Here is a 26,246-nt window from a genome sequence, read left to right as displayed (position 1 = left end):
TTAATTAATCAATTATACCATCATATAATCAATTTGACTTTGTTTATTACAAGCTAACTACATAACATAATGGCAATTGAATTTAATTGTAAATTGCTATTGATAAACTGGGTTAATCCAGATGTAGCCTAGGCCAATTCACATTTCTTTTTTTATTGAACCTTTATTCAACTAGGCAAGCCAGTTAAGAACAAATGCTTATTTACAATGGCAGCCTACACTGGCCAAACCCAGACAACACTGACCCAATTGTGCGCCGCCCTACGGGACTCCCAATCACGGCCGGGCCTGGAATCAAACCAGGGTGACTGTAGTGACACCTCAAGCACTGAGATGCAGTGCCTTAGACCGCTGCACCACTCGGGAGCCCAATACAGGTGAATGCATTTTCAATAGGAGTGTGTTCATGTATTGAGTTATTCAGCTTGTTTTGGCTGATTTCATGGGGTTACAGATGAAAAAGTATCTATTTCCTTTCCATTTGGGACGTATGTTATTGTACTGATCAACAACATTTGCATAGAAGAAGCAATCTCTTCTTTTATAAAAGTGTGCGCTGTCTCTAAGACCTAATGATATCATTCACACACACAGTGAGAGAGACGGGAGGTGAGGGCATTAACATTAAAACCAGTAGATAGTGATAGCGTTGATGTCATCCACGTATTCCTATAGATAACTCCCGATGGCGCATGAAGCCGAAAGTATTTGAATTTGATAGTACCCCTCCCATTACAAAAAGGTTCCAGTTTGAACCTTTACACAGGGGTTCCTCAAGAAACCTTTTTGGACTGGAAAGGTTCCCTCTGTGTGGCAATTTCTTGAATCCCAAAAGGTTCTTCCAGGCTCCTTTACTTCTAAGAGTGTATGAATGAATTATCTTTTAAACAAATAGATGAAACAGAGTGGGCGTTGTCCTCAGCTGTGCTCTGACCAGCCTCCATCACAGCACACCATGGTATGTCTGTTTGTGTGTATATGTGTCTCACCGGTTCTCTGTGCCGCCTTGACCAGCCCCTGTCTCAGCACCTCCCTGACCCAGGTCTTGACCTTCTCGCACCCCCCACCCCCCACAACAGAAACCACCAGGTTGGGGGAGGGCACCCCCCAGTGGGCCGTCATCAGACTGTACACGATCTGAGGTGGAGTGTCACATGACAGACGCAAGAACTGACCTATAGGAAGAGAAAAGGAGAAGAGGGTGGGGAAGGGTCAATGAGTATCGCCACACAAAGTTATGATGCTCAAGAGGCTACATAAAGTGCTGCTTGCTAGTTCCTTGTTTTGCCTATAGGGTGTAGCTAATCGATAGTGAAGAGATATCAGTACCGGTGAGAACATTCCGCACGCCACGGTTCCATAGAATGCCAGACAGACGTTCTGCAACATACAGCCCAACCAGACTTGATGTAGATGAGCAAAAGACTGAAATGAATTACATTCACATATTTGTCATTTAGTGTCAATGAATGGCTATGTGACGTATTCATTAGCATCATGAGATTAGCATGAACTCAATCTCTCAGTAGGATCATGTGGTAACATAGCTGAGTCAATTGATAGTTATGAGTTGACAGGCACTAAGCCAGCTACCTAATTCATGAATCAGCCAGTCACCATACTGACAGATATGTGTGTGTGTGTCCTAATGTTATTTATTCCTTAGTAATACCCTTGGCTGATTGATTGAGTGTGTGAGACGGCTGAATAAACACACCGTCCTCCATGAGGTCATCAACAAGGGCCAGAGGCCAAACCCAAGACACCAGTGTTGTGTGGGTGTGTGTGTTAGTTTGCCCTTGCATGAGTGTGTGTGTGCTTGCATATGTGCAAGTGTATGCATGCACGTGTGTGCATATGTTGGTATGTGCATGCTCTTACATGTGTGTGTTACTCACATGGCTGTGTCTCCTGCCAGCCCCTGCGAATTCCAGCTCTCCGAAGGCGTCGGTGGGGTACTCTGAGGAGTGCTGGGAGCTGTCCCACTGGCTGACGATGGCGGCTCCGAAATAGTCTCCCGTAGCGTTGGAGCCGTGAGTCTCCCGCATGCCCCCACACTGACACAATGTCCCATTGCTGACAGGGAGAGAGACACACACACACACAACATTTGCTTTGCATAGACCAGACACATTTTGCATTGTAACTGTAACTATATTGTGTCAGATAAAGGGACAACTCAGTGACCAAGAGAGAGGCTGTACCTTAAAGAGTCCTCTACGAATGTGGTGCATACTCTCTTCCTGATGATGTTGGGGATCCCGCTCTGGGAGAGAAAGAGTTGATTAAGTGTAACTATCTCTGCTACAGATGTTGAATTTTATGTGAAACTGGATGTATAGTAGCAATTAGCAAAAAGCCAAGTCATCATACACATTGTACGGAAGTGTGTGTGTTTGTGTGTGGACTGCATGGACATGTTACTGTTCAGGGGTTGCTAAGGATTAGCATAATACAAAAATCCCGTAAAAATCTGTCGGTTTAAGCTGTCTCACCTCCACATCTACGGTGAAAAGTGACAGTGCTATTACGGTGTTTATCTGATCATGAGACTACCTGAAAATCTGTCTTCTCACAAAATCGTCTGTAGCAACCCCTCTATGGAAAGATGAGACTCTCACGAACACGATGTGCTCTGTTCTACGACCCACAAGCGTCTTGGGACTCATCTGAAGTCGGTACAGCCGACTAGCACACTCCACCAACCCTGATGTCCTTGCCGTATCTGAATCCTGCCTTAGGAAGGCCACCAAAAATGATGAGATTTCCATACCCAACTACAACATTTTCCGTCAAGATAGAACTGCCAAAGGGGGAGGAGTTGCAATCTACTGCAGAGATAGCCTGCAAAGTTCTGTCAAACTTTCCAGGTCTATACCCAAACAGTTCGAACTTCTAATTTTAAAAAGTAATCTCTCCAGAAATAAGTCTCTCACTGTTGCCGCCTGCTATCAACCCCCCTCCGCTCCCAGCTGTGCCCTGGACACCATATGTGAATTGATCGCCCCCCATCTAGCTTCAGAGTTAGTTCTGTTAGGTGACCTAAACTGGGATATGCTTAACACCCCGGCAGTCCTACAATCTAAGCTAGATGTCCTCAATCTCACACAAATCATCAAGGAACCCACCAGATACAACCCTAAATCTGTAAACATGGGCACCCTCATAGACATTATCCTGACCAACTTGCCCTCCAAATACACCTCCACTGTTTTCAATCAGGATCTCAGCGATCACTGCCTCATTGCCTGTATCCGCTATGGGTCCGCGGTCAAACGACCACCCCTCATTACTGTCAAATGCTCCCTAAAACACTTCTGCGAGCAGGCCTTTCTAATCGACCTGGCCCGGGTATCTTGGAAGGATGTTGACCTCATCCCGTCAGTCGAGGATGCCTGGTCATTCTTTAAAAGTAATTTCCTCACCATCTTATGGTGCCCCGTTCATGCCCCGTTCATGCCCCGTTCAAAAAAATGCAGAAAATGCAGAACTAAGAACAGATATAGCCCTTGGTTCACTCCAGACTTGAATGCCCTTGACCAGCACAAAAACATCCTGTGGCGGACTGCAATAGCATCAGTCAGGAACCAATACACGCAGTCAGTCAGGAAAGCAAAGGCTAGCTTTTTCAAGCAGAAATGTGCATCCTGTAGCTCTAACTCCAAAAAGTTTTGGGACACTGTAAAGTCCATGGAGAACAAGAGCACCTCCTCCCAGCTGCCCACTGCACTAAGGCTAGGTAACACGGTCACCACCGATAAATCCATGATAATCGGAAATTTCAATACGCATTTCTCAACGGCTGGCCATGCCTTCCTCCTGGCTACTCCAACCCCGACCAACAGCTCCGCCCCCCGCAGCTACTCGCCCAAGCCTCCCCAGCTTCTCCTTCTCCAAAATCCAGATAGCAGATGTTCTGAATGAGCTGCAAATCCTGGACCCGTACAAATCAGCTGGGCTAGACAATCTGGACCTTCTCTTTCTAAAACTATCTGCCGCAATTGTTGCAACCCCTATTACCAGCCTGTTCAACCTCTCTTTCGTATCGTCCGAGATCCCTAAAGATTGGAAAGCTGCCGCGGTCATCCCCCTCTTCAAAGGGGGTGACACCCTAGACCCAAACTGTTACAGACCTATATCCATCCTGCCCTGCCTATCTAAAGTCTTCGAAAGCCAAGTTAATAAACAGATCACTGACCATTTCGAATCCCACCGTACCTTCTCCGCTGTGCAATCCGGTTTCCGAGCCGGTCACGGGTGCACCTCAGCCACGCTCAAGGTACTAAACGATATCATAACCGCCATCGATAAAAGACAGTACTGTGCAGCCGTCTTCATCGACCTGGCCAAGGCTTTCGACTCTGTGAATCACCGTATTCTTATCGGCAGACTCAATAGCCTTGGTTTTTCTAATGACTGCCTCGCCTGGTTCACCAACTACTTTGCAGACAGAGTTCAGTGTGTCAAATCGGAGGGCATGTTGTCCGGACCTCTGGCAGTCTCTATGGGGGTACCACAGGGTTCAATTCTCGGGCCGACTCTTTTCTCTGTATATATCAATGATGTCGCTCTTGCTGCGGGCGATTCCCTGATCCACCTCTACGCAGACGACACCATTCTGTATACTTCTGGCCCTTCCTTGGACACTGTGCTAACTAACCTCCAAACGAGCTTCAATGCCATACAACACTCCTTCCGTGGCCTCCAACTGCTCTTAAACGCTAGTAAAACCAAATGCATGCTCTTCAACCGTTCGCTGCCCGCACCCGCCTGCCCGACTAGCATCACCACCCTGGACGGTTCCGACCTAGAATATGTGGACAACTATAAATACCTAGGTGTCTGGTTAGACTGTAAACTCTCCTTCCAGACTCATATTAAACATCTCCAATCCAAAATCAAATCTAGAATCGGCTTTCTATTTCGCAATAAAGCCTCCTTCACTCACGCCGCCAAACTTACCCTAGTAAAACTGACTATCCTACCGATCCTCGACTTCGGCGATGTCATCTACAAAATAGCTTCCAATACTCTACTCGGCAAACTGGATTCAGTCTATCACAGTGCCATCCGTTTTGATACCAAATCACCTTATACCACCCACCACTGCGACCTGTATGCTCTAGTCGGCTGGCCCTCGCTACATATTCGTCGCCAGACCCACTGCCTCCAGGTCATCTATAAGTCTATGCTAGGTAAAGCTCCGCCTTATCTCAGTTTACTGGTCACAATAACAACACCCACCCGTAGCACACGTTCCAGCAGGTATATCTCACTGATCATCCCCAAAGCCAACACCTCATTTGGCCGCCTTTCCTTCCAGTTCTCTGCTGCCAGTGATTGGAACGAATTGCAAAAATCGCTGAAGTTGGAGACTTATTTCCCTCACCAACTTTAAACATCAGCTATCTGAGCAGCTAACCGATTGCTGCAGCTGTACATAGTCCATCTACCTACCTCATCCCCATACTGTTTTTATTGACATTTCTGCTCTTTTGCACACCAGTATCTCTACTTGCACATCATCATCTGCTCATTTATGACTCCAGTGTTAATCTGCTAAATTGTAATTATTCGCTCCTATAGCCTATTTATTGCCTACCTCCTCATGCCTTTTGCACACACTGTATATAGACTTTTTTTTTCTTTCTACTGTGTCATTGACTTGTTTATTGTGTTATTGGCTTGTTTATTGTTTATTCCATGTGTAACTCTGTGTTGTTGTCTGTGTCACACTGCTTTGCTTTATCTTGGCCAGGTCGCAGTTGTAAATGAGAACTTGTTCTCAACTAGCCGACCTGGTTAAATAAAGGTGAAATAAAATAAAAATTGCGATTATAAACTAGGTACCAACACAATTAGAACAGTAAACAAGTAATTTTGTGTCATACCCATGGTATATTGTCTGATATAGCATGGCTTTCAGACAAATCAGCATCAAGGACCCAAACTACCCGGTTTATAACACTGTTCCATTGTCTATAATATGGGTCCACACTTTCAGTGTTAAATGAAAGGTTGAGTAAATTAGAAAATTGGGTACATTTGTGGACAAAATTCTATGTAAATAGTTTTAAATAGTTTTAAATATAGTTTTATAGTTTTAAATAGTTTCTCGTTAGCTGAAATCGTATTATTCCGAAGTTATTTTAGCTGTCGCGCTAGCTGTTTGGTCCGAACACATGAGCAAATCATGGGATTTTATCATAGGAAATGAACACATGTAATAAAGTAGCCTCTGCTTCCAGGCCTCAGTCACATTGTTCTCAAGAGTCTGGGAAAGTTCATATTGGAAAGGTAGGTATGAGTGGAACGCTGATTACCAGCGGCTGCTGGCAGATTGGCCGTGAGAAGCACAAACTATCCAGATTAAGATCATTTACGGTGCTAGCATTGTTGGCATACTATATATGGTTTTGAATACATTTTTTATATAATTTGGTTGAAAATGACACTACCCCAAGTGGGCACCAGTGAAAATGATTGGCTTTCGGTTTCGACTCTCCGCCTTTGTTCATAGCCATGTGAATAAGGGGTTCTGAGGGTGCTGCAACACCCCCTGAAAATCTAAAGAACAACAACTTTACAACAATAAAGTAGTGCACTAGGCCTTTAATAGTCCTGTATTAGCAGACCGATATATCCGTCTGCAGCGCCAGCAATGACAAAAATATTTGGCTATCCCCCCCCGCACGTCGACAAAAACTACTACCCGCAGCTATACCTTTGTTTGAATGTGCCTATTCCAAATTGTCAAAAAATGTACAGTCTCCGGCCACCCAGGCCATAGAGCATCTATCTCTCTGCTACTGCACGGCAAGCGGTACTAGTGCACCAAGTCTGGAACCAACAGGACCCTGAACAGCTTCTACCCCCAAGCCATAAGACTGCTAAACAGCTAATCAAATGGCTACCCGGACTACCTCCCGAGTGGGGCAGCGGTCTAAGGCACTGCATCTCAGTGCTAGAGGTGTCACCACAGACTCTGGTTCGATCCCGGGCTGTATCACAACAGGCCGTGATCGGAAGTCTCATAGGGCGGCGCACAATTGGCCCAGCGTCATCCGGGTTAGGGGAGGGTTTGGCCGGGGTAGGCCATCATTGTAAAATGTTACTAGTTAAATAAAGGTTAAATAAAAAAAAGACCTGCATTGACTCTTTTTTTGCACTAACTCTCCTGCACTGACTCTATGCACACACACTGGACTCTACCCAGAAAATTATACTGACACCCCAACACACACATACTTTCACACTCACCACATACGCTGCTGTTACTGTCTATTATCTATCCTGTTGCCTAGTCACCTTACACCTACCTATATGTACATACTGTAGCTACCTCAGTTACCTTGTACCCCTGCACATTGACTCAGTACTGGTACTTCTTGTATATAGCCAAGTTATTGTTACTCGTTATTGTTATTATTTATTCACTGTGTATTTATTCCTTGTGTCATTATTTCTATTTGCATTGTTGGAAAATGACCCGTAGGTAAGCATTTCAATGTTGTTTATGAAGAATGTGTCAAATAAACTTTGATTTGATTTGATGGGAGTGGCAAACAGCTTAGATACACTCCACCTTCTTTTAGCCTCTTACTGACAAGAAGTTCCGCAGGCTTTATTACCGAAGGGGAGGTGAAAGCGTGGTAGGGACTAATAATAAAAGGTACTATCTTGTCCCTTAAGGTGAACTATTGGCTGTTGAGGTCACACTGCAAACTCACAATTATGTAGGGGAGAGTTGGGTAAGTTGAGCCATTTTTTACATTCAGCATCACTATGTCAAGAGAAATATACTATTCTTTCTAACAAAGACACTGTATCTACATTCATTTTCGATGTTGTGTATCCCTGGAAATAAGAACAATTCATGTAAACATAACAGTTTTGAAAACATAGCTTGTCAAAAGTAGTCTCTTGAAAAAAAATGACCCCAGGTATGGGGTAAGTTGAGCATAGAGAAAGGGTAAGTTGAGCCACCTTGGGGTAAGTGGGTGATGGTGTTCTGTGACAGTGGGTGATGGTGTTCTGTGACAGTGGGTGATGGTGTTCTGTGACAGTGGGTGATGGTGTTCTGTGACAGTGGGTGATGGTGCTGGTCGGTCATAGTTTAATTAATGGATTGGAGGTGTGATAAATTGTATATCTTAAATTCATGCCTAGATTCATATGTAGATCTCTCTGTTCAATATCACTTATCCTTCCATTTCTTGACCAGTTGTCCGGGACAGGGATGTTGTTTTGATGTGCCAATTTGTAGGCAAGTTCTCTCCATGAAACTGGTCTGCGACATTCTTGACATGTTTAGCAAGCTCAGACTCCATGTCATCAGATAAGACCGTGTGTGCCTCTGCTACTCTATCATAGCCCTCCTTCACACAGGTACGTGGTCCTTTTCTTTTTTGTCAATGTGCCATTCAGTCTATTTTTTCCATCTCTTGCTGCTGCTGAATGGACTTCTTCTCTTCTCTCAATTCCTTGGGGGGCTAAACGCACTAGTTTTGCATTTGTATACACTGGGCATGACGATGTCTGCTCTTTAACAATAGTTTAAATGCATGATACATTGCATAAAACTGACAAAATGTTATAATTTGTATGGTCTATGGTGGCCATTGGCTGGACTTACCCGATGGACATTGGCTCAACTTACGCCAAGGCAAACATAGACTATATTCGCCCATACATGATAGGTTTAGGATCTCACTTTGTAGCTTATAGACCCCAACTGATTTACAATTTTAAAAATCTACTTTGGTTTAGATACAAGCATCATTAAACCTATAACACAATTAATTTATTTAACTATAAAAATCTGTTTTTTGGACCCAACTTGCTCACCACTTTTTCCATGTTGTTTCTTCCTTCACAGACTCCATGGAATAATTTCATATTTGGTGTATGGACGGTTTCCCAGAAACAAGGGGTGGCTCAACTAACTATTTGGGTCAACTTACCCCACTCTCTCCTATAACTAATGGTACAGTGGGCATACCTTACAGGGTACCACTACAGTGACAAGCATGTGTACCCCTTTAAGTACAATGCCCAATCTTTTTTTCTGAGACTGTGGGATACTGTAAGTGTTAAGTAAACAAACTGTAGACTAATCTAACTGGTAGAACATGACTAGCAATAGCTGCTGAAAGGGGATTGGCATTCAATTCAGAACTCATATCCCATTGACCCACACCCTAGTACCTGTCATAGCATGCTCAGTGCCTATAGAAGTTATACTGTACCGGAAATGCATTAAGATGGCTAGTCTCTCGCTCTCAAACTTTTAGATCTTGTTATGATGAGAAATCAGGCCTGGGCTAGAAAAACGGACTCTCTGGCTGATTGGCAGCTTTTCATGCAATTGAGAAAGAGATGTACTACCTCAATCAGAAAATGCACTGAAGCGTGGAAATTCCTCTCCTTCCCTTCTTAAGCAAGTTGTGTCAAACTCTAGCATCATAACTGAGAAAAATAAATAAGAATTGATGTTTTTAATCAGTTCCGTCAACTTCTAGTTAATCTTTGCTTTCATTACAACAGCTTTGGACTTGTGATGTGCTAGACACCTTGTGCAAGATTGATGTTAAAAAAATAAAAAAAATAAAAAAGCCACAGGGGCTGATTTGCTTGATCCTTTTTTGCTGCAGCTTTCTGCTGATGTGATTGCAGAATCTTTAACACTCCACTTTAACCTAACAATTATTTCTGGTATCATCCCCAGGGTCTGGATTATCACCCCATTTCAAATGATCTTGCCTAGCTGCAAAAAATGATAGAATCCTTTGCAAATATTCAACTTAGATTTTTTTAAACTACGAAATACAGTACCTTCGGAAAGAATCAGACTCCTGGACTTTTTCCACATTGTTACGTTAGCCTTATTCAAAAATTAAAAAATAAAAACAATCCTCAGCAGTCTACACAATACCCCATTATGACAAAGTGAAAAAAAGGCTTTTAGAAAAAATTTGACAATTTATTCCAAATAAAAAAACAAATACCTTATTTACATAGGTATTCAGACCCTTTGCTATGACACTCGAAATTGAGCTCAGGTGCATCCTGTTTCCATTGATCATCGTTGAGATGTTTCTATAACTTGATTGGACACGACTTGGAAAGACACACACCTGTCTACATTTGACAGCGCATGTTAGGACAAAAATCAAGCCATGAGGTTGAAGGAATTGTCTGTAGAGTGTCGAGATAGGATTGTGTCGAGGCACAGATCTGGGGAAGGGTACCAATAAAATTCTGCAGCATTGAAGATCCCCAAGGACACAGTGGCCTCCATCTTTCTTAAATAGAAGAAGTTTAGAACCACCAAGACTCTTCCTAGAACTGCCCCCCCGGCCAAACTGAGCAATCGGGGGAGAAGGGCCTTGGTCAAGGAGGTGACCAAGAACCTAATGGTTACCCTGACAGAGCTCCACAATGTTCTCTGTGGAGATGGGAGAACCTTCCAGAAGGACAACCATCTCTGCAGCACTCCACCAATAAAGGCCTTTATGGTAGAGTGGCCAGACGGAAGCCACTCCTCAGTAAAAGGCACATGACAGCCCGCTTGGAGTTTGCCAAAAGCCACCTAAGGACTCTCAGACCATGAGAAACAAGATTATCTGGTCTGATAAAACCAAGATTGAACTCTTTGGCCTGAATGCCAAGCGAGGAAACCTTGCACCATCCCTACGGTTAAGCATGGTGGTGGCAGCATCTTGCTGTGGGTATGTTTTTCAGCGGCAGGGACTGGGGTACTAGTCAGGATCGAGGCAAAAATGAACAGAGCAAAGTACAGAGAAATCCTTGATGAAAACCTGCTCCAGAATGCTCAGGACCTCAGACTGGGGCGAAGGTTCACCTTCCAACAGGACAATGACCCTAAGCACACAGCCAAGACAATGCAGGAGTGGCTTCGGGACAAGTCTCTGAATGTCTTTGAGTGGCCCAGCCAGAGCCCGGACTTGAACCCGATTGAACATCTCTGGAGAGACTTGAAAATAGCTGTGCAGCGATGCTCCCCATCCAACCTGACAGAGCTTGAGAGGATCTGCAGAGAATGGGAGAAACTCCCCAAATACAGTTGTGCTATGCTTGTAGCGTCATACCCAAGAAGACTCGATGCTGTAATCGCTGCCAAAGGTGCTTCAACAAAGGACTGAGTAAAGGGTCTGAATACTTATGTCAATTTGATATTTCCGTTTTTTATTTTTAATAAAATTAGCAAACATTTCTGAAAACCTGTTTTGGCTTTGTCATTATGGAGTATGGTGTGTAGATTGAGGGAAAAAACAATTTAATCAATTTTAGAATAAGGCTATAACGTAACAAAATGTAGAAAAAGTCAAGGGGTCTGAATACTTCCCGAAGGCACAGTATATTCTAAATGTACACCAGTCAGGTTTCAGACCAGGTCATAGCACTGTCTTTGCTACCTCTATGTTTTAAATGATGTTCTTAATGGTTTGGATAATAAGAAACACTGTGTCCATGTTTATTGACCTGTCTAATGATGGCTTCAACACTGTGTCCATGTTTATTGACCTGTCTAATGATGGCTTCAACACTGCGGATCACTCATTACTTATTCAGAGGCTTTCATCAATTGGACTTGACCAGTAGCTGGTTTGAAAATAATTTAAAAAGGACAGAATACAGTGTATATTTACTGATGGGGTTAAATCAGGTAGTTTAGACATAAAAGGGTGTTCACAGTATCCTTGGTCCGAATCTTTTCGTTATTTGTTTATCTGTAAAAAAAAAAAAAAAAAATTTAATACTTTCCACCTGTATGCATATTGACACTGTGGTATATAATATTGCCACCACAGTTGACAAGGCTCTGTCAGAGCTTCAATTTGCCTTTATCGCCCTGTAGAAAGCCTTGGTAGAACTGAAATTAATTCTTAATGCAGGTAAAACCATGTATATGTTATTTTCCAAATCACGTAAAAATGTATCTGATGATTTATATATATGTTTTTGGATGAAGCCCTCATTGTGTCCCCGCTTATAAATGTCTGCCACTGGATTGAAGCCATTGGATGCAGTTTATCAAAGTGCATTGCGTTTTATTAAGGGCGATAGGTTCAGTACACATCACTGCATTTTGTATCAGGAAGTAGGCTGACCCTCCTTGAAGTCTCAGAGCGAAGCATTGCGCTCTTTTTGTCTATAAAGCCCTCTTGCATATGCTTCCGCCATACCTTACCTCATTGTTAACCTTCAGACTTATAAGTTACCAAACCAGGACTCAGGAATGGCTAAACCTTGAGATTCCTTCAATATCCTTCACTCTCCTTCCAGACTGTACGTTTGTTTATCCCATGTGTAACTCTGTGTTGTTGTTTGTGTCACACTGCTTTGCTTTATCTTGGCCAGGTCGCAGTTGTAAATGAGAACTTGTTCTCAACTGGCCTACCTGGTTAAATAAAGGTGAAATAAAAATTTATTTAAAAAAAATCTACAAATTTAGGTTAATCTGCTTTTAGTTTTTTTGCGCCTCTCATGTGGAATGATCTCCAAACATCCTTAAAGTTGGTCCTTCTAGCGCAATTCAGGCGGATGTTACAGGGCGTTTTTACTGAAGAATGTGTTTGTTTCATGATTGTATTTAGGTTTTCCTGTTTTGAGTTTGCTTTTCCATGTGTATATACTGTAGATATGTACAGTATAGTGTAATCAGTTTGATGTTTTCATGCTGGGCTCATCTGAGAAAGAGAGCGCAGTTTCAGCATGACTCCCTGCTTAAATAAAGGTCAAATAAAATGAACACACACACCCTCTCTCTATACAAATATTGACTGTCCACTCAAGCACCACTATTCAACAGAGTACATAAGAGAGAGGAAAATGTGGACAAGATTAAAGGTATCACTAGACAAGAGAAATACCTTCCTCTCTCAATAGGCAGGTTTCCAATGACCCAGGTTTATTCAACAAAAGCAATGTCGCAAAAATAACTTGTGACACGTGTAATGGAAAGGGAAACGTGTAATGGAAAGGGAAACGTGTAATGGAAAGGGAAACGTGTAATGGAAAGGGAAACGTGTAATGGAAAGGGAAACGTGTAATGGAAAGGGAAACGTGTAATGGAAAGGGAAACGTGTAATGGAAAGGGAAACTAAATAGGAGAAAGGTTCTAAAAGATCCACAAAATGTTTCTGTTTGACAGGAACTTTCTTTGTAGCAACAAATGATGGAAAAGTGTTTCTCTAATAAATAACGAATTATATAACACACTTATGTTTAAAATGCTCATAAATGTGCAGTAAATGTGTACACAAAACAAGCTGCTCAGTTACTACTCTAACCAGCAGGAGCTCCGGGTGCCCAGGCTGTGCGTCCAGTGCTTGGACTGTTTTGTCAGCTATTTGCTATGAGGGGGGACTGCAAAGTAAATGGACATCCTGGGGTGCTGAAATGTGCGCTCAGTTCTTCTGATCTGCCCTATGAGGTAGTCAACTAATAGCGCTAGAGAAAATTGTACTTGAATTTTTATTTTTTAAATCATAAAAAGTCATTGGGAGCCTGCTGGATGGGATCTGGGACTTGATAAACTGGACAGCCACATCCAACAACAGTCGAATAACAGTCAGAGGGATACACTAGCTAGAATCTTCTCACGGACCAGGTAAGACAAAAATGCATGGCTCTGTGAATTCCCAATTCACAACACCGTATTTAGTTTCAGATGCTAGGTAGTGGACAGGGTGTGTTAACTAAATCATTGTAATTGACAGTCTACATTTCCATTTTTCATATTTTAGGTGTTTTGTTAGTTCATCGAAATGGTCAAATAACTTAAGCATAGATTCTTAACTTTTTTCTAATTTGGCAAACAGAAACTAGGGGACATAGTAACTTGGCCAAAAATAATGGCACCGATTGGCCTACAGGGGTCGCTGTTATAAGCGGTCTCACAAACCCTCATATCTGTTGCCCCGTTTGACCTAGAGACTTTAAACTTTGTATGTAGGCTGTTTCCGCATGCTGAATACATTTGTCACAAGGACCCATAAGGTCCGTCAGGATAGATTTTCCTCCATCTTGGACATTTTGGAAAACGTATTCTGAACCAAATAATATCAAATTTGACAGTTTGATAAAAGCTAAAGAAAATATAATTCTGACCTTCATTTACCTGCATATCCAGACCTTATATTTTGCCTCACAATGAACTGGACTGTTTTACCATTTTCTTTTCAGGACAACCCGGGCTACACATAGAACACAAAACAATTTGACAAACAGTTGCAATCATGAGTTTTATTGACAAATGTCAACAATTTCTTTTTTTTTAAAGGTCCGCCAAAACAAAAACCTGATAAAAATGAATTTGAATGCTGTAGTACAAAAATAGTTTCTTCAGTGAGAAATTAATATCCAACTAGTCAGTGACAACTGTGTGGAGATTGTGACAGCAACTACGTGAGCTTATTAATATATTATAGACACTATGTCCTGGCATTTCCTATGATAGTCTATGTCGAAGAACGCCTTACCTTCAAACAATTATTATGTAGCTTGTGAGCGTCAAAGAAAAAAACATGTTACACGTGTTCATGAGAGCCTCAGCTTTTTCATAGATAGCTACAAACTATTAAAAGCGCAAACCATTCTTACTCTACAGGGTTTTTTGTAAAAAAAGACCCGGCTCAGGGCCCCTTCTGGGTCCGCCCTTGTCTCACAACAACTGCTCTAGCTCAGCCCCTAACACAATGGTTGTTACCAACTGATGTAGAATAAATAGACAAATCCAAATGGTACAACCCAGAAGTATGTAGCTTAAACACACAATGTTTAAAAGGGGTTAGAAGCCCTAAATCACGCCGGCCTTAAGAGATGGCTGGCTATTTATCGATAAATCAGGAAGTCCGATTTTACGTGTCCATTTAAATCCTTTGTAAATACACTCCAATGGCCTGTCAACTTGAAATATTTTAGGGTCATCAAAAACATTACTATGTTATAGCATATGCTTGGCATTGATATCATAAAAAAGGAGGAAGCTTAACAATTCACTTTTTTGACTACGAGACACTAATGTTTAAAATAATCATAAAAAATCTTCTTCTCTTGGACTTAGAGTCAGATTCACTCCAAATGTGTTAGACTCATCACAATAGTTCCTAAAGAGTTTGAGAAAATAACATTGATGCATTCAAAGATGACCACACTATACCAGTAGATACTTATTAGCACAGACGCTAATATGCTAAAAATACTTCTCATGAACTATAGGACTAAATGGCACCACATTTGGAATGTAGTCCCTTGGTACGTCTTAACATAGCTTTTCTCAAAGTAAGGGATTGTCCATTTTAAACCACTGTAAATCCACTCCACATTGGCAGATCAACTTGTGTCATCACTATTATGGCCAGTACCTAAGATGAACCACACTGAATTTGCTATTGACATAAAAATAAACTATTAACTACTAAATTTATCGCCCTCCAGGTTCCCTTGGAGAGTTCATCAATGAGCTTGACGCCCTGATAAGTTCCTTTCCTGAGGATGGCTCACCTCTCACAGTTCTGGGTGACTTTAACCTCCCCACGTCTACCTTTGACTCATTCCTCTCTGCCTCCTTCTTTCCACTCCTCTCCTCTTTTGACCTCACCCTCTCACCTTCCCCCCTACTCACAAGGCAGGCAATACGCTTGACCTCATCTTTACTAGATGCTGTTCTTCCACTAATCTCATTGCAACTCCCCTCCAAGTCTCCGACCACTACCTTGTATCCTTTTCCCTCTCGCTCTCATCCAACACTTCCCACACTGCCCCTACTCGGATGGTATCGCGCCGTCCCAACCTTCGCTCTCTCTCCCCCGCTACTCTCTCCTCTTCCATCCTATCATCTCTTCCCTCTGCTCAAACCTTCTCCAACCTATCTCCTGATTCTGCCTCCTCAACCCTCCTCTCCTCCCTTTCTGCATCCTTTGACTCTCTATGTCCCCTATCCTCCAGGCCGGCTCGGTCCTCCCCTCCTGCTCCGTGGCTCGACGACTCATTGCGAGCTCACAGAACAGGGCTCCGGGCAGCCGAGCGGAAATGGAGGAAAACTCGCCTCCCTGCGGACCTGGCATCCTTTCACTCCCTCCTCTCTACATTCTCCTCTTCTGTCTCTGCTGCTAAAGCCAATTTCTACCACTCTAAATTCCAAGCATCTGCCTCTAACCCTAGGAAGCTCTTTGCCACCTTCTCCTCCCTCCTGAATCCTCCTCCCCCTCCTCCCCCCTCTCTGCTGATGACTTCGTCAACCATTTTGAAAAGAAGGTCGACGACATCCGATCCTCGTTTGCTAAGTCAAACGACACCGCTGGTTCTGCTCACACTGCCCTACCCTGTGCTTTGACCTCTTTCTCCCCTCTCTCTCCAGATGAAATCTCGCGTCTTGTGACGGCCGGCCGCCCAACAACCTGCCCGCTTGACCCTATCCCCTCCTCTCTTCTCCAGACCATTTCCGGAGACCTTCTCCCTTACCTCACCTCGCTCATCAACTCATCCTTGACCGCTGGCTACGTCCCTTCCGTCTTCAAGAGAGCGAGAGTTGCACCCCTTCTGAAAAAACCTACACTCGATCCCTCCGATGTCAACAACTACAGACCAGTATCCCTTCTTTCTTTTCTCTCCAAAACTCTTGAACGTGCCGTCCTTGGCCAGCTCTCCTGCTATCTCTCTCAGAATGACCTTCTTGATCCAAATCAGTCAGGTTTCAAGACTAGTCATTCAACTGAGACTGCTCTTCTCTGTGTCACGGAGTCGCTCCGCACTGCTAAAGCTAACTCTCTCTCCTCTGCTCTCATCCTTCTAGACCTATCGGCTGCCTTTGATACTGTGAACCATCAGATCCTCCTCTCCACCCTCTCCGAGCTGGGCATCTCCGGCGCGGCCCACGCTTGGATTGCGTCCTACCTGACAGGTCGCTCCTACCAGGTGGCGTGGCGAGAATCTGTCTCCGCACCACGTGCTCTCACCACTGGTGTCCCCCAGGGCTCTGTTCTAGGCCCTCTCCTATTCTCGCTATACACCAAGTCACTTGGCTCTGTCATATCCTCACATGGTCTCTCCTATCATTGCTATGCAGATGACACACAATTAATCTTCTCCTTTCCCCCCTCTGATAACCAGGTGGTGAATCGCATCTCTGCATGTCTGGCAGACATATCAGTGTGGATGACGGATCACCACCTCAAGCTGAACCTCGGCAAGACGGAGCTGCTCTTCCTCCCGGGGAAGGACTGCCCGTTCCATGATCTCGCCATCACGGTTGACAACTCCATTGTGTCCTCCTCCCAGAGTGCTAAGAACCTTGGCGTGATCCTGGACAACACCCTGTCGTTCTCAACTAACATCAAGGCGGTGACCCGTTCCTGTAGGTTCATGCTCTACAACATTCGCAGAGTACGACCCTGCCTCACGCAGGAAGCGGCGCAGGTCCTAATCCAGGCACTTGTCATCTCCCGTCTGGATTACTGCAACTCGCTGTTGGCTGGGCTCCCTGCCTGTGCCATTAAACCCCTACAACTCATCCAGAACGCCGCAGCCCGTCTGGTGTTCAACTTTCCCAAGTTCTCTCACGTCACCCCGCTCCTCCGCTCTCTCCACTGGCTTCCAGTTGAAGCTCGCATCCGCTACAAGACCATGGTGCTTGCCTACGGAGCTGTGAGGGGAACGGCACCTCCGTACCTTCAGGCTCTGATCAGGCCCTACACCCAAACAAGGGCACTGCGTTCATCCACCTCTGGCCTGCTCGCCTCCCTACCTCTGAGGAAGTACAGTTCCCGCTCAGCCCAGTCAAAACTGTTCGCTGCTCTGGCACCCCAATGGTGGAACAAACTCCCTCACGACGCCAGGTCAGCGGAGTCAATCACCACCTTCCGGAGACACCTGAAACCCCACCTCTTTAAGGAATACCTAGGATAGGATAAAGTAATCCTTCTAACCCCCCCCCCCCTTAAAAGAGTTAGATGCACTATTGTAAAGTGGTTGTTCCACTGGATATCATAAGGTGAATGCACCAATTTGTAAGTCGCTCTGGATAAGAGCGTCTGCTAAATGACTTAAATGTAAATGTAAATCGTTATATATGTAACGCTAATACTCAAAATCATCTGCAATCATCAACTTCTCATGAACCATGTCAGATTCACTCCAGATTTTGTATTTAGACTATTACATCAGTCTAATGGTTTTGAGAAGAAAAAAGGTGTTGCTGCATTCAAATATGGCCACATTGTACCTATCTGCATGTTAGCACATATGCTAATGCAAAAAAACATACATTTTCTTCTCATGAATGATAAATCATATTAACTCCCGATTTGGTATATACACTCAATGAATTTGAGAATGATTAGTTGCTACATTTAAAGTGGGCCACGCTACACCACTAGATGACACCAGGGATATAAGAGCTGAACCGAAAGACATGGGACCATGAAATTTTGGTATGAAAACCTTATGTATATGTCCTTAGAAGCTGTGTAAATATAAAGTCACTGCAACCTTTGATGGCTGCACTATGGATGTCATTAGTAACTTATGTGACACTTACTTTTTATTTATCTTTTGGCAAGTCAGTTAAGAACAAATTCTTATTTCAATGACGGCCTAGGAACAGTGGGTTAAACTGCCTTGTTCAGGGAATCCCCTTGTCAGCTCAGGGATGTGATTTTGCAACCTTCTGGTTACTAGTCCAACACTCTAACCACTAGGCTACCTTCCGCCACTGGTGCCAGAGCAATGACTATTGTCTAATGCAAAAAATATATAAAAAATATGGGCAAGCCAAAATAAATATTGTGATTAGTATATCTGTATAATCAGATATATGAACATAGTGAAAAGTGGATCTATTATTCAGGGAAATTAGAAACCCGGAAGTCCTGCCGCTTGCACAGTCTGCGTATTACAGCTGTGAGATTGTATTGACATATTTTGGAACGCTGATGTGGAGTGCCTCAACTGAGATTTAAATCATTTACACACAAATATTGAATTCCTGGACTTTATTTTGTCAATGATGACCGCAATATAGCTATACACACTAATGCTGAAAATATTTCACAAATCATAACGTAAACCATTAGTCAAATTGACCCCAGAATTGGTATATAAACTCATTACATTAACTAATGACTAAGAATGATTACCTGTTGCATTAAAAAATAACCAACCTACAGCACTAGACTAAACTTCACTTGCATCATCCTTGTGGTACTGAGATAAACATGGTAATGATTTCACATGATAGTTCCTACATGATAGAGTGCTTGCTTTGATAACCAACTGATACTGTCCTTTCTATCATCTTGTGAACCTTGTTGTAGAGGACTTATGGACTTAAATCATTGTGCAACATCATGGGTAAGCTCTGGCCATTGTCTTTCAGCTCGAAAAATAGGATTTCTACTGCTGTGAGCGTTAAAAATCTGCCTGTTCAATGTATTTCCATCACATTTTCAAATTGTAGACTACTGATGGTTTTGTCATAAAAACTGTTGCGTTAATTAGCAAATTATGAGATTATTATGGACAAGAGCAAGATTTATATTTGTCAAATGGCTGCCAATCATCGATCATCATGTCTCCTGTGAAGTTCATCATAACTTATTTCCTCTGTAGCATAATAAACTGCATGCTTTTCCGAGTTGTAGTGGGAGGACCACATAACATATCATTATGTAACTCCAAGTTTCCTTTAACGTCATTAATTTTACCGGCAAAAAGATCCCACCATGTGGAATGAACAAATTGTCTGTCGACATTTATGAAATTATCTCCATTATCTTGTTCTTGGCTTTTTTTATGCTTCATATAATTTATCCGCATGGGGTAATCTTCTTGGTAGCCAACTTGATTCTTCTTGCATGTCCTACTGAGGTGAAAAAGCATTGGATTGGTGTAAACATGGGCGAGAGAGAGTTTCCTTCCACCAGTCATAGCATTATTCTTTTTGAATCCAAGTCACATTGAGTTTGACTTTATCATTTAAAGGGCCAATCAGCAGTTGAAACAAAAACAAAGCATTATACCCTTCTAAAATAACCTTGGTGCACATAAATGGTAATTTTTCACTTACATTTTCAAGTATAAAATTAAATTTGTTTTCATTGCTTTTTCAAATAACAAATGTGCCCCCTCTGGTCTTGGCACATGTGGTCCAGCCAACAGTTCACAGATAAAGTGCCGATAGGCTAGCCTACATGATGAGATCATATTGGATAAAATAAGAATATTTGTATTTGTCAAATGGCAACCAAGCAACAGGCCACCAGGGGTCAATTTATAGTCCCCAGGTCCAGAACAAATTCAAGGAAACATACAGTATTATACAGAGCCATTAGTGCATGGAACTTCCTTCCATCTTATATAGCACAAGTGACCAGCAAACCTGGTGTTCCAAAAACAAATAAAGCAACCCCTCACAGCACAACACCTCTCCCCCATGTGACATACTTGTTGTGTGTATGTACTGACATGTACAGTATGTGTAAGTGACAGATGCACACACTACATGTTAATGTTTTTAAATTGTAAAGTCTTTGTCTGTAATGTATTTTTCGTTATATGTCGGACCCCAGTAAGACTAGCTGTTGCCATTGGCTGATGGGGACCCTAATAAATCAAAGCATCGATCATCATGTCACCAGAATAAGACCCTGGATATTTATTGGAAAAAAGCACTAAGCTCATCACTGTGCACTTTCACCACTCTGTGAAGTTCATCATAACATAATCTGTAGGGTAATAAATTGCATCCAAGTCATAGGAGGACAACACATATAATCATGTGAATACAAGTTTACTTAAATATAATGCTTGTATATCAATATTTGCACATAAATGCATTTTCCATAGCCATTTCATGCGGATTAATTTTACAGACACAAAAAGATCCCACCATGTGAAACGAACAAATTGTCTGTCACATTTATATTATTATACCACCACTTCCTGTTTCCATCACAGCTGTAGTGATTTTTTATTCGGTATGACAATAGTCCCATAGAAACTGTGGATGGAAACGTGGTCTTTGTCTCTATTTGCTCTCTCTTGAACAGAGTTTTGTCCAGTCTTATCTCTCCCTTGTTTCTATTTCTCAGGAACAATGAATGGAATGCATAGTACTACCATACCAGCATGTGGGCTATCATGCCTTATCTTTTGTGACTGACACAAATTGTGTAATTTAAATTCTCAAGTTTAGTTTATTAGAGGCTGCATACATATACAGAACTTATGGGCCAATTGTCACACAGAGTTTTGCTTTTTCACTCCTTTCAAATAGGGTTAGAAAAACCTTTCAGCTTTTGTATGTCAAGAGACTAGAGGGCACTAAAAGTCATGTTTTTTTAATAAACTACTTTGTTTGTGGGACAGTTGGCAGCTGCTGTACAACTTAAATTAGTCGTATGTCCAACCTCTCGTCCTATCAGTTCATGCATGAAAAAGATGGACTAGTCTGCCCTAGGGATTTAAGACGCTCGTGTCACAACAACGCAGACATTATCCCGTCATTGCCACTCAAAAAAACAGTTAAACGTCGACAAAAAAAATGCAATAAAGTCATACAGAACCTTGTTAGAAGGTATGAACAAAAAACAGCAAGCCTACAGTAGTATGCCTTGCCTACATTGATGAGTAAGTAACTGTCACAAGGATTGAGAATTCAGCTATTCTTGTCTCCCTGTCACCACATAAGAATAATGTGCCATTTACGATCAATTATGTGCAGATTTATTTAAAAAATATTTGCCAATAGCTTTATACTATAGAGCCTTGAGGTGGTAGATTTTTGACAATGAATGTAAAGCTACTGACATTGATGAATGTAAAGCTACTGGCATTGATGAATGTAGGCTATATCAAGATTAGGGTATAACAGGTTAGGTGGAACTGTAAAATCAAGATTAAGTTACAAGTTTCCTGGTTCTGTAAGCACTTTAGCCTACTGAATTTCAGCAACAGAAAAGAGAGCAATTAGTTAAATAAAGAAATACCACGAAATGGAGAGGAATGACATAGGCTACTGCAATTTTACATCTAAATTCCATCCAAATTGATTTTTCTTTTGCGATAAACGTTATTTATTCTATAATAAAAGTCAGTTAATACTATACTTTCTGCATTCCGTGAAATATTTAACACAGAAACAGAAAACCCTTTCTGCATATGCTGTAGTAGGCTACCATTCACACACGATTTTGGCTTGCCAATACCCAAAGAAGAAAAGAAAACCTTATGGCACAGCGGGGACTGAAGAGAGACATTTTTATGCATTTTGTATTATATTTCGCATTTGTATTACATAGCCTATGTGATTTGTGGTTGGGATACAACTGTGATATGTGGTTGTCTCACCTAGCTATCTTAAGAAGAATGCACTAGCTGTTGGTCTGCTGAATGACTAAATTATAAATGTACACTACATTACCAAAAGTATGTGGACACCTCCTCGTCAAACGTCTCATTCCAAAGTCATGTGCATCAATATGGAGTTGGCCCCACCTTTGCTGCTATAACAGCCTACACTCTTCTAGGAAGGCTTTCCACTAGATGCTGGAACATTGCTGCGGGGACGTAACCTCTCTGGGATATGTGGGACGCTAGCGTGGCCAACATCCAGTGAAAATGCAGAGCGCCAAATTCAAATAAATATCTATAAAAATGTAACTTTCATGAAATCACATATGCAATACACCAAATTAAAGCTACACTTGTTGTGAAACCAGCCAATGTGTCAGATTTCAAAAAGGCTTTACGACGAAAGCACACCAAACGATTATGATAGGTCAGTACATAGCCACAGAAAAACACAGCCAGTTTTCCAGCCAAAGAGAGGAGTCACAAAAAGCATAAATAGAGATAAAATTAATCACTAACCTTTGATGATCTTCATCAGATGACACTCATAGGACTTCATGTTACACAATACATGTATGTTTTGTTTGATAAAGTTCACATTTATATCCAAAAATCTCAGTTTACATTGGCGCGTTACGTTCAGTAATGTTTTGCTTCCAAAACATCCAGTGATTTTGCAGAGAGCCACATCAATTTACAGAAATACTCATCAAAATGTTGATGAAAATACATGTGTTATGCATGGAACTTTAGATAAACTTCTCCTTAATGCAACCGCTGTGTCAGATTTAAAAAAAGCTTTACCGAAAAAGCACACCATGCAATAATCTGAGTACAGCGCTCAGAGCCCAAACAAGCCAAAGAGATATCCGCCATGTTGTGGAGTCAACAAAGTCAGAAATGGCATGATAAATATTCACTTACCTTTGATGATCTTCATCAGAATGCACTCCCAGGAATCCCAGTTCCACAATAAATGTTTGATTTGTTCAATAAAGTCCATCATTTATGTCCAAACACCTCCTTTTGTTTGCGCGTTTAGTACACAATCCAAACTGACGATGCGCTGGCAGGTCCAGGCGAAAGTTCAGATGAAAAGTCATATTACAGTTCGTAGAAACATGTCAAACTAAGTATAGAATCAATCTTTAGGATGTTTTTATCATAAATCTTCAATAATGTTCCAACCGGAGAATTCCTTTGTCTGTAGAAATGCAATGGAACGCAAGCTACCTCATGTGAATGCGCGTGACCAGCTCGTGGCACTCTGCCAGACCTCTGACTCAATCCCCTCTCATTCCCCCCTCCTTTATGGTAGAAGCATCAAACCAGGTTCTAACAACTGTTGACATCTAGTGGAAGCCTTAGGAAGTGCAATATGACCCCATTTCCACTGTATCTTGGATAGGTAAAGACTTGAAAACCTACAAACCTTAGATTTCTCACTTCCTGGTTGGATTTTTTTCTCAGACATCATTCAAACAGTTTTAGAAACTTCAGAGTGTTTTCTACCCAAATCTACTAATTATATGCATATTCTAGCTTTTAGGACAGAGTAGCAGGCAGTTTACTCTGGGCACCTTTTTATCCAAGCTTCTCAATACTGCCCCCCTGTCCCAAAGAAGTTAATTTCATTCAGCCACAAGAGCCAGGTCGGGCACTGATGTTGGGCGATTAGGCCTGGCTCGCAGTCTGCGTTCCAATTCATCCCAAAGGTGTTCGATGGGATTGAGATCAGGGCTCTGTGCAGGCCAGTCAAGTTCTTCCACAGCCTCCTGAGATGTGCAGTGGTCCAAGGCTGTGCCACTAGACATCCTAGTTCGAGTCGAGGCTCTGCCGCAGCTGGCCGTGACCGGGAGACCCATGGGGTGGTGTACATTTGGCCCAGCGTCGTCCATAAGGGGAGGGTTTGGCCGGCAGGGATGTCCTTGTCCCATGTCTTCTAGCAACTCCTGTGGCGGGCCGGGTGCATGCACGATGACACGGTCGCCAAGTGTACGTGTTTCTTATGACACATTGGTGTGGCTGGCTTCTGGGTTAAGCAGGCATTGTGTCAAGAAGCAGTGCGGCTTGGTTGGGTTTCGGGGGACACACGGCTCTCGACCTTCGCTCTCCTGAGTCCGTACGGGAGTTGCAGCAATGAGACAAGGCTGTACCTACAAATTGGATACCACAAAATTGGGGGAGAAATAAATAAATAAAAGTTCTTCCACACCAATCTCGACAAACCATTTCTGTATGGATCTGGCTTTGTGCACGGGGCATTGTCATGCTGAAACAGGAAACGGCCTTCCACAAACTGTACTATAGAATGGCAATGTATGCTGTAAGATTTCCCTTCACTGGAACTAAGGGGCCTAGTAAGAACCATGAAAAACAGCCCCAGATCATTATTCCTCCTCCACCAAAGTATACAGTTGACACTATGCAGTCGGGCAGGTAGCGTTCTCCTGGCATCCGCCAAAACGCGTTTCCAGAGTCCAATGGCGGCGAGCTTTACATTGCGCATGGTTAGGCTTGTGTGTGGCTGCTAGGCCATGGAAAGCGATTTCATGAAGCTCCCCACAAAACAGTTATTGTGCTGACTTTGCTTCCAGAGGCCATTTGGAACTCGGTAGTGAGTGTTGCAACCAAGAACAAACATTTTTTATGCGCTTCAGCACTCGGCGATCCCATTCTGTGAGCTTTTATATTTATTATTATTTATTTTTTTACTTTCATTTAACTAGGCAAGTCAGTTAAGTACAAATTCTAATTTACAATGATGGCCTACCAAAAAGCCTCCTGAGGGGACGGGGCCTGGGATAAAAAATAATAAAAAATGAATACAATATAAATATAGGACAAAACACACATCACAACAAGAGAGACAACACAACACTACCTAAAGAGAAACCTAAGACAACAGCATAGCAAGGCAGCAACACATGACAACACAACATGGTACAAACATTATTGGGCTTGTGTGGCCTACCACTTCGTAGCTGAGCAGTTGTTACCCCTAGACATTTCCACTTCACAATAACAGCAATTACAGTTAAACTGGGCAGCTCTGGCAGGGCAGACATTTTACGAACTGACTTGTTGGAAAGGTGCAGCATTGACAGTCACCGAGCTCTTCAGTAAAGCCATTCTACTGCCAATGTGTATAGGGAGATTTTATACACCTGGCTGAAATAGCCGAATCCACTCATTTGAAGAGGTGTCCACATACTGTTGTATATATACAGTGTATATTTATGTATATTTTGTATTTTATATGTTGTTTTGTTCACTTTTTGGACCCCAGGAAGAGTACCGCTACCTCAAAAGCAGCTAATTGGGGATAAAATAATGCTAAAAAGACACGGGCTATTTAATGTACGAAATTGCGTGACACGTGTTTAGAATAGTAAACCAAACCTGATCTTTGTCGGATCTTCTTCTTCCCGTTCTCCCTTCGCCTCCTTCATGCTCTTTATCCGTCATTGCGCACTCTTGCCCCCCTCCCTCTCGCCTCTTCTCCGGTCATGTCTAGATGGATTACAGCTTTTGTCAAATTGACGTCAAAAGTAGTTTTTTGTGCATTTTAGCTAAACCAAACCCTTCTCCTAAATGCTATGAAAAGTCAATTTTTACAAAAGCTGTATCCCTCCTAGACAAACCCCTCTTCTCCGACAAGGGGCTAAAACAAATCTCGAATAGGTCCGACGCCAGGACAGTAACAGTTAAAACCTCATTTTTAAATTTGAAGTTGACTGCTGTAATTGCACCGCATATAGAGCTAGAGCTGCGCTCCCCCACAACCACGGAGCTTCCTAAATAAATGTACAGAGCTCGGTGTAGCTGTGTGTAGGCCTATATAGCCAAGCCCACGACAGGTATGTTGC

General features: G+C 42.5%; 1 protein-coding gene across 2 annotated transcripts; it reads right to left on the bottom strand.

Annotated features, from left to right (window-relative positions):
- On the bottom strand, positions 1 to 26,246 carry LOC139564803 (transient receptor potential cation channel subfamily M member 4-like). Of its 2 annotated transcripts, XM_071384639.1 has the most exons (5): positions 25,780 to 26,246; positions 2,205 to 2,266; positions 1,899 to 2,076; positions 1,330 to 1,425; positions 1 to 1,175 (listed from the first exon to the last, which is right to left on the bottom strand). In XM_071384639.1, exons 1-5 carry the CDS (start codon positions 25,843 to 25,845, stop codon positions 1,122 to 1,124), a joined length of 456 nt encoding a protein of 151 aa, XP_071240740.1. In that variant the 5' UTR covers positions 25,846 to 26,246; the 3' UTR covers positions 1 to 1,121. The 2 variants fall into 2 exon arrangements, with proteins under 2 accessions (XP_071240740.1, XP_071240742.1); XM_071384641.1 differs by lacking the exon at positions 1,330 to 1,425 and having other exon boundaries at positions 29 to 1,175; positions 25,780 to 26,234.

The sequence above is a fragment of the Salvelinus alpinus genome, chromosome 36 (genome assembly GCF_045679555.1).
Source record: "Salvelinus alpinus chromosome 36, SLU_Salpinus.1, whole genome shotgun sequence".
Classification (NCBI taxonomy): Eukaryota; Metazoa; Chordata; class Actinopteri; order Salmoniformes; family Salmonidae; genus Salvelinus; species Salvelinus alpinus.
The sequence above is the reverse complement of the archived record's forward strand: the minus strand, read 5'-3'. Positions and strand labels throughout refer to the sequence as shown.

Bases quoted from the DNA above. Each gene is read 5' to 3' on its own strand.
- LOC139564803 (XM_071384639.1), bottom strand. From the start codon at position 25,845: ATGACGGATAAAGAGCATGAAGGAGGCGAAGGGAGAACGGGAAGAAGA. The intron at 2,267-25,779 runs GTTTGGTTTACT...TTTCTCTCCCAG, and splicing joins GAAGATCCGACAAAGATCAG to AGCGGGATCCCCAACATCAT. The intron at 2,077-2,204 runs GTACAGCCTCTC...TCTCCCTGTCAG, and splicing joins TTCGTAGAGGACTCTTTAAG to CAATGGGACATTGTGTCAGT.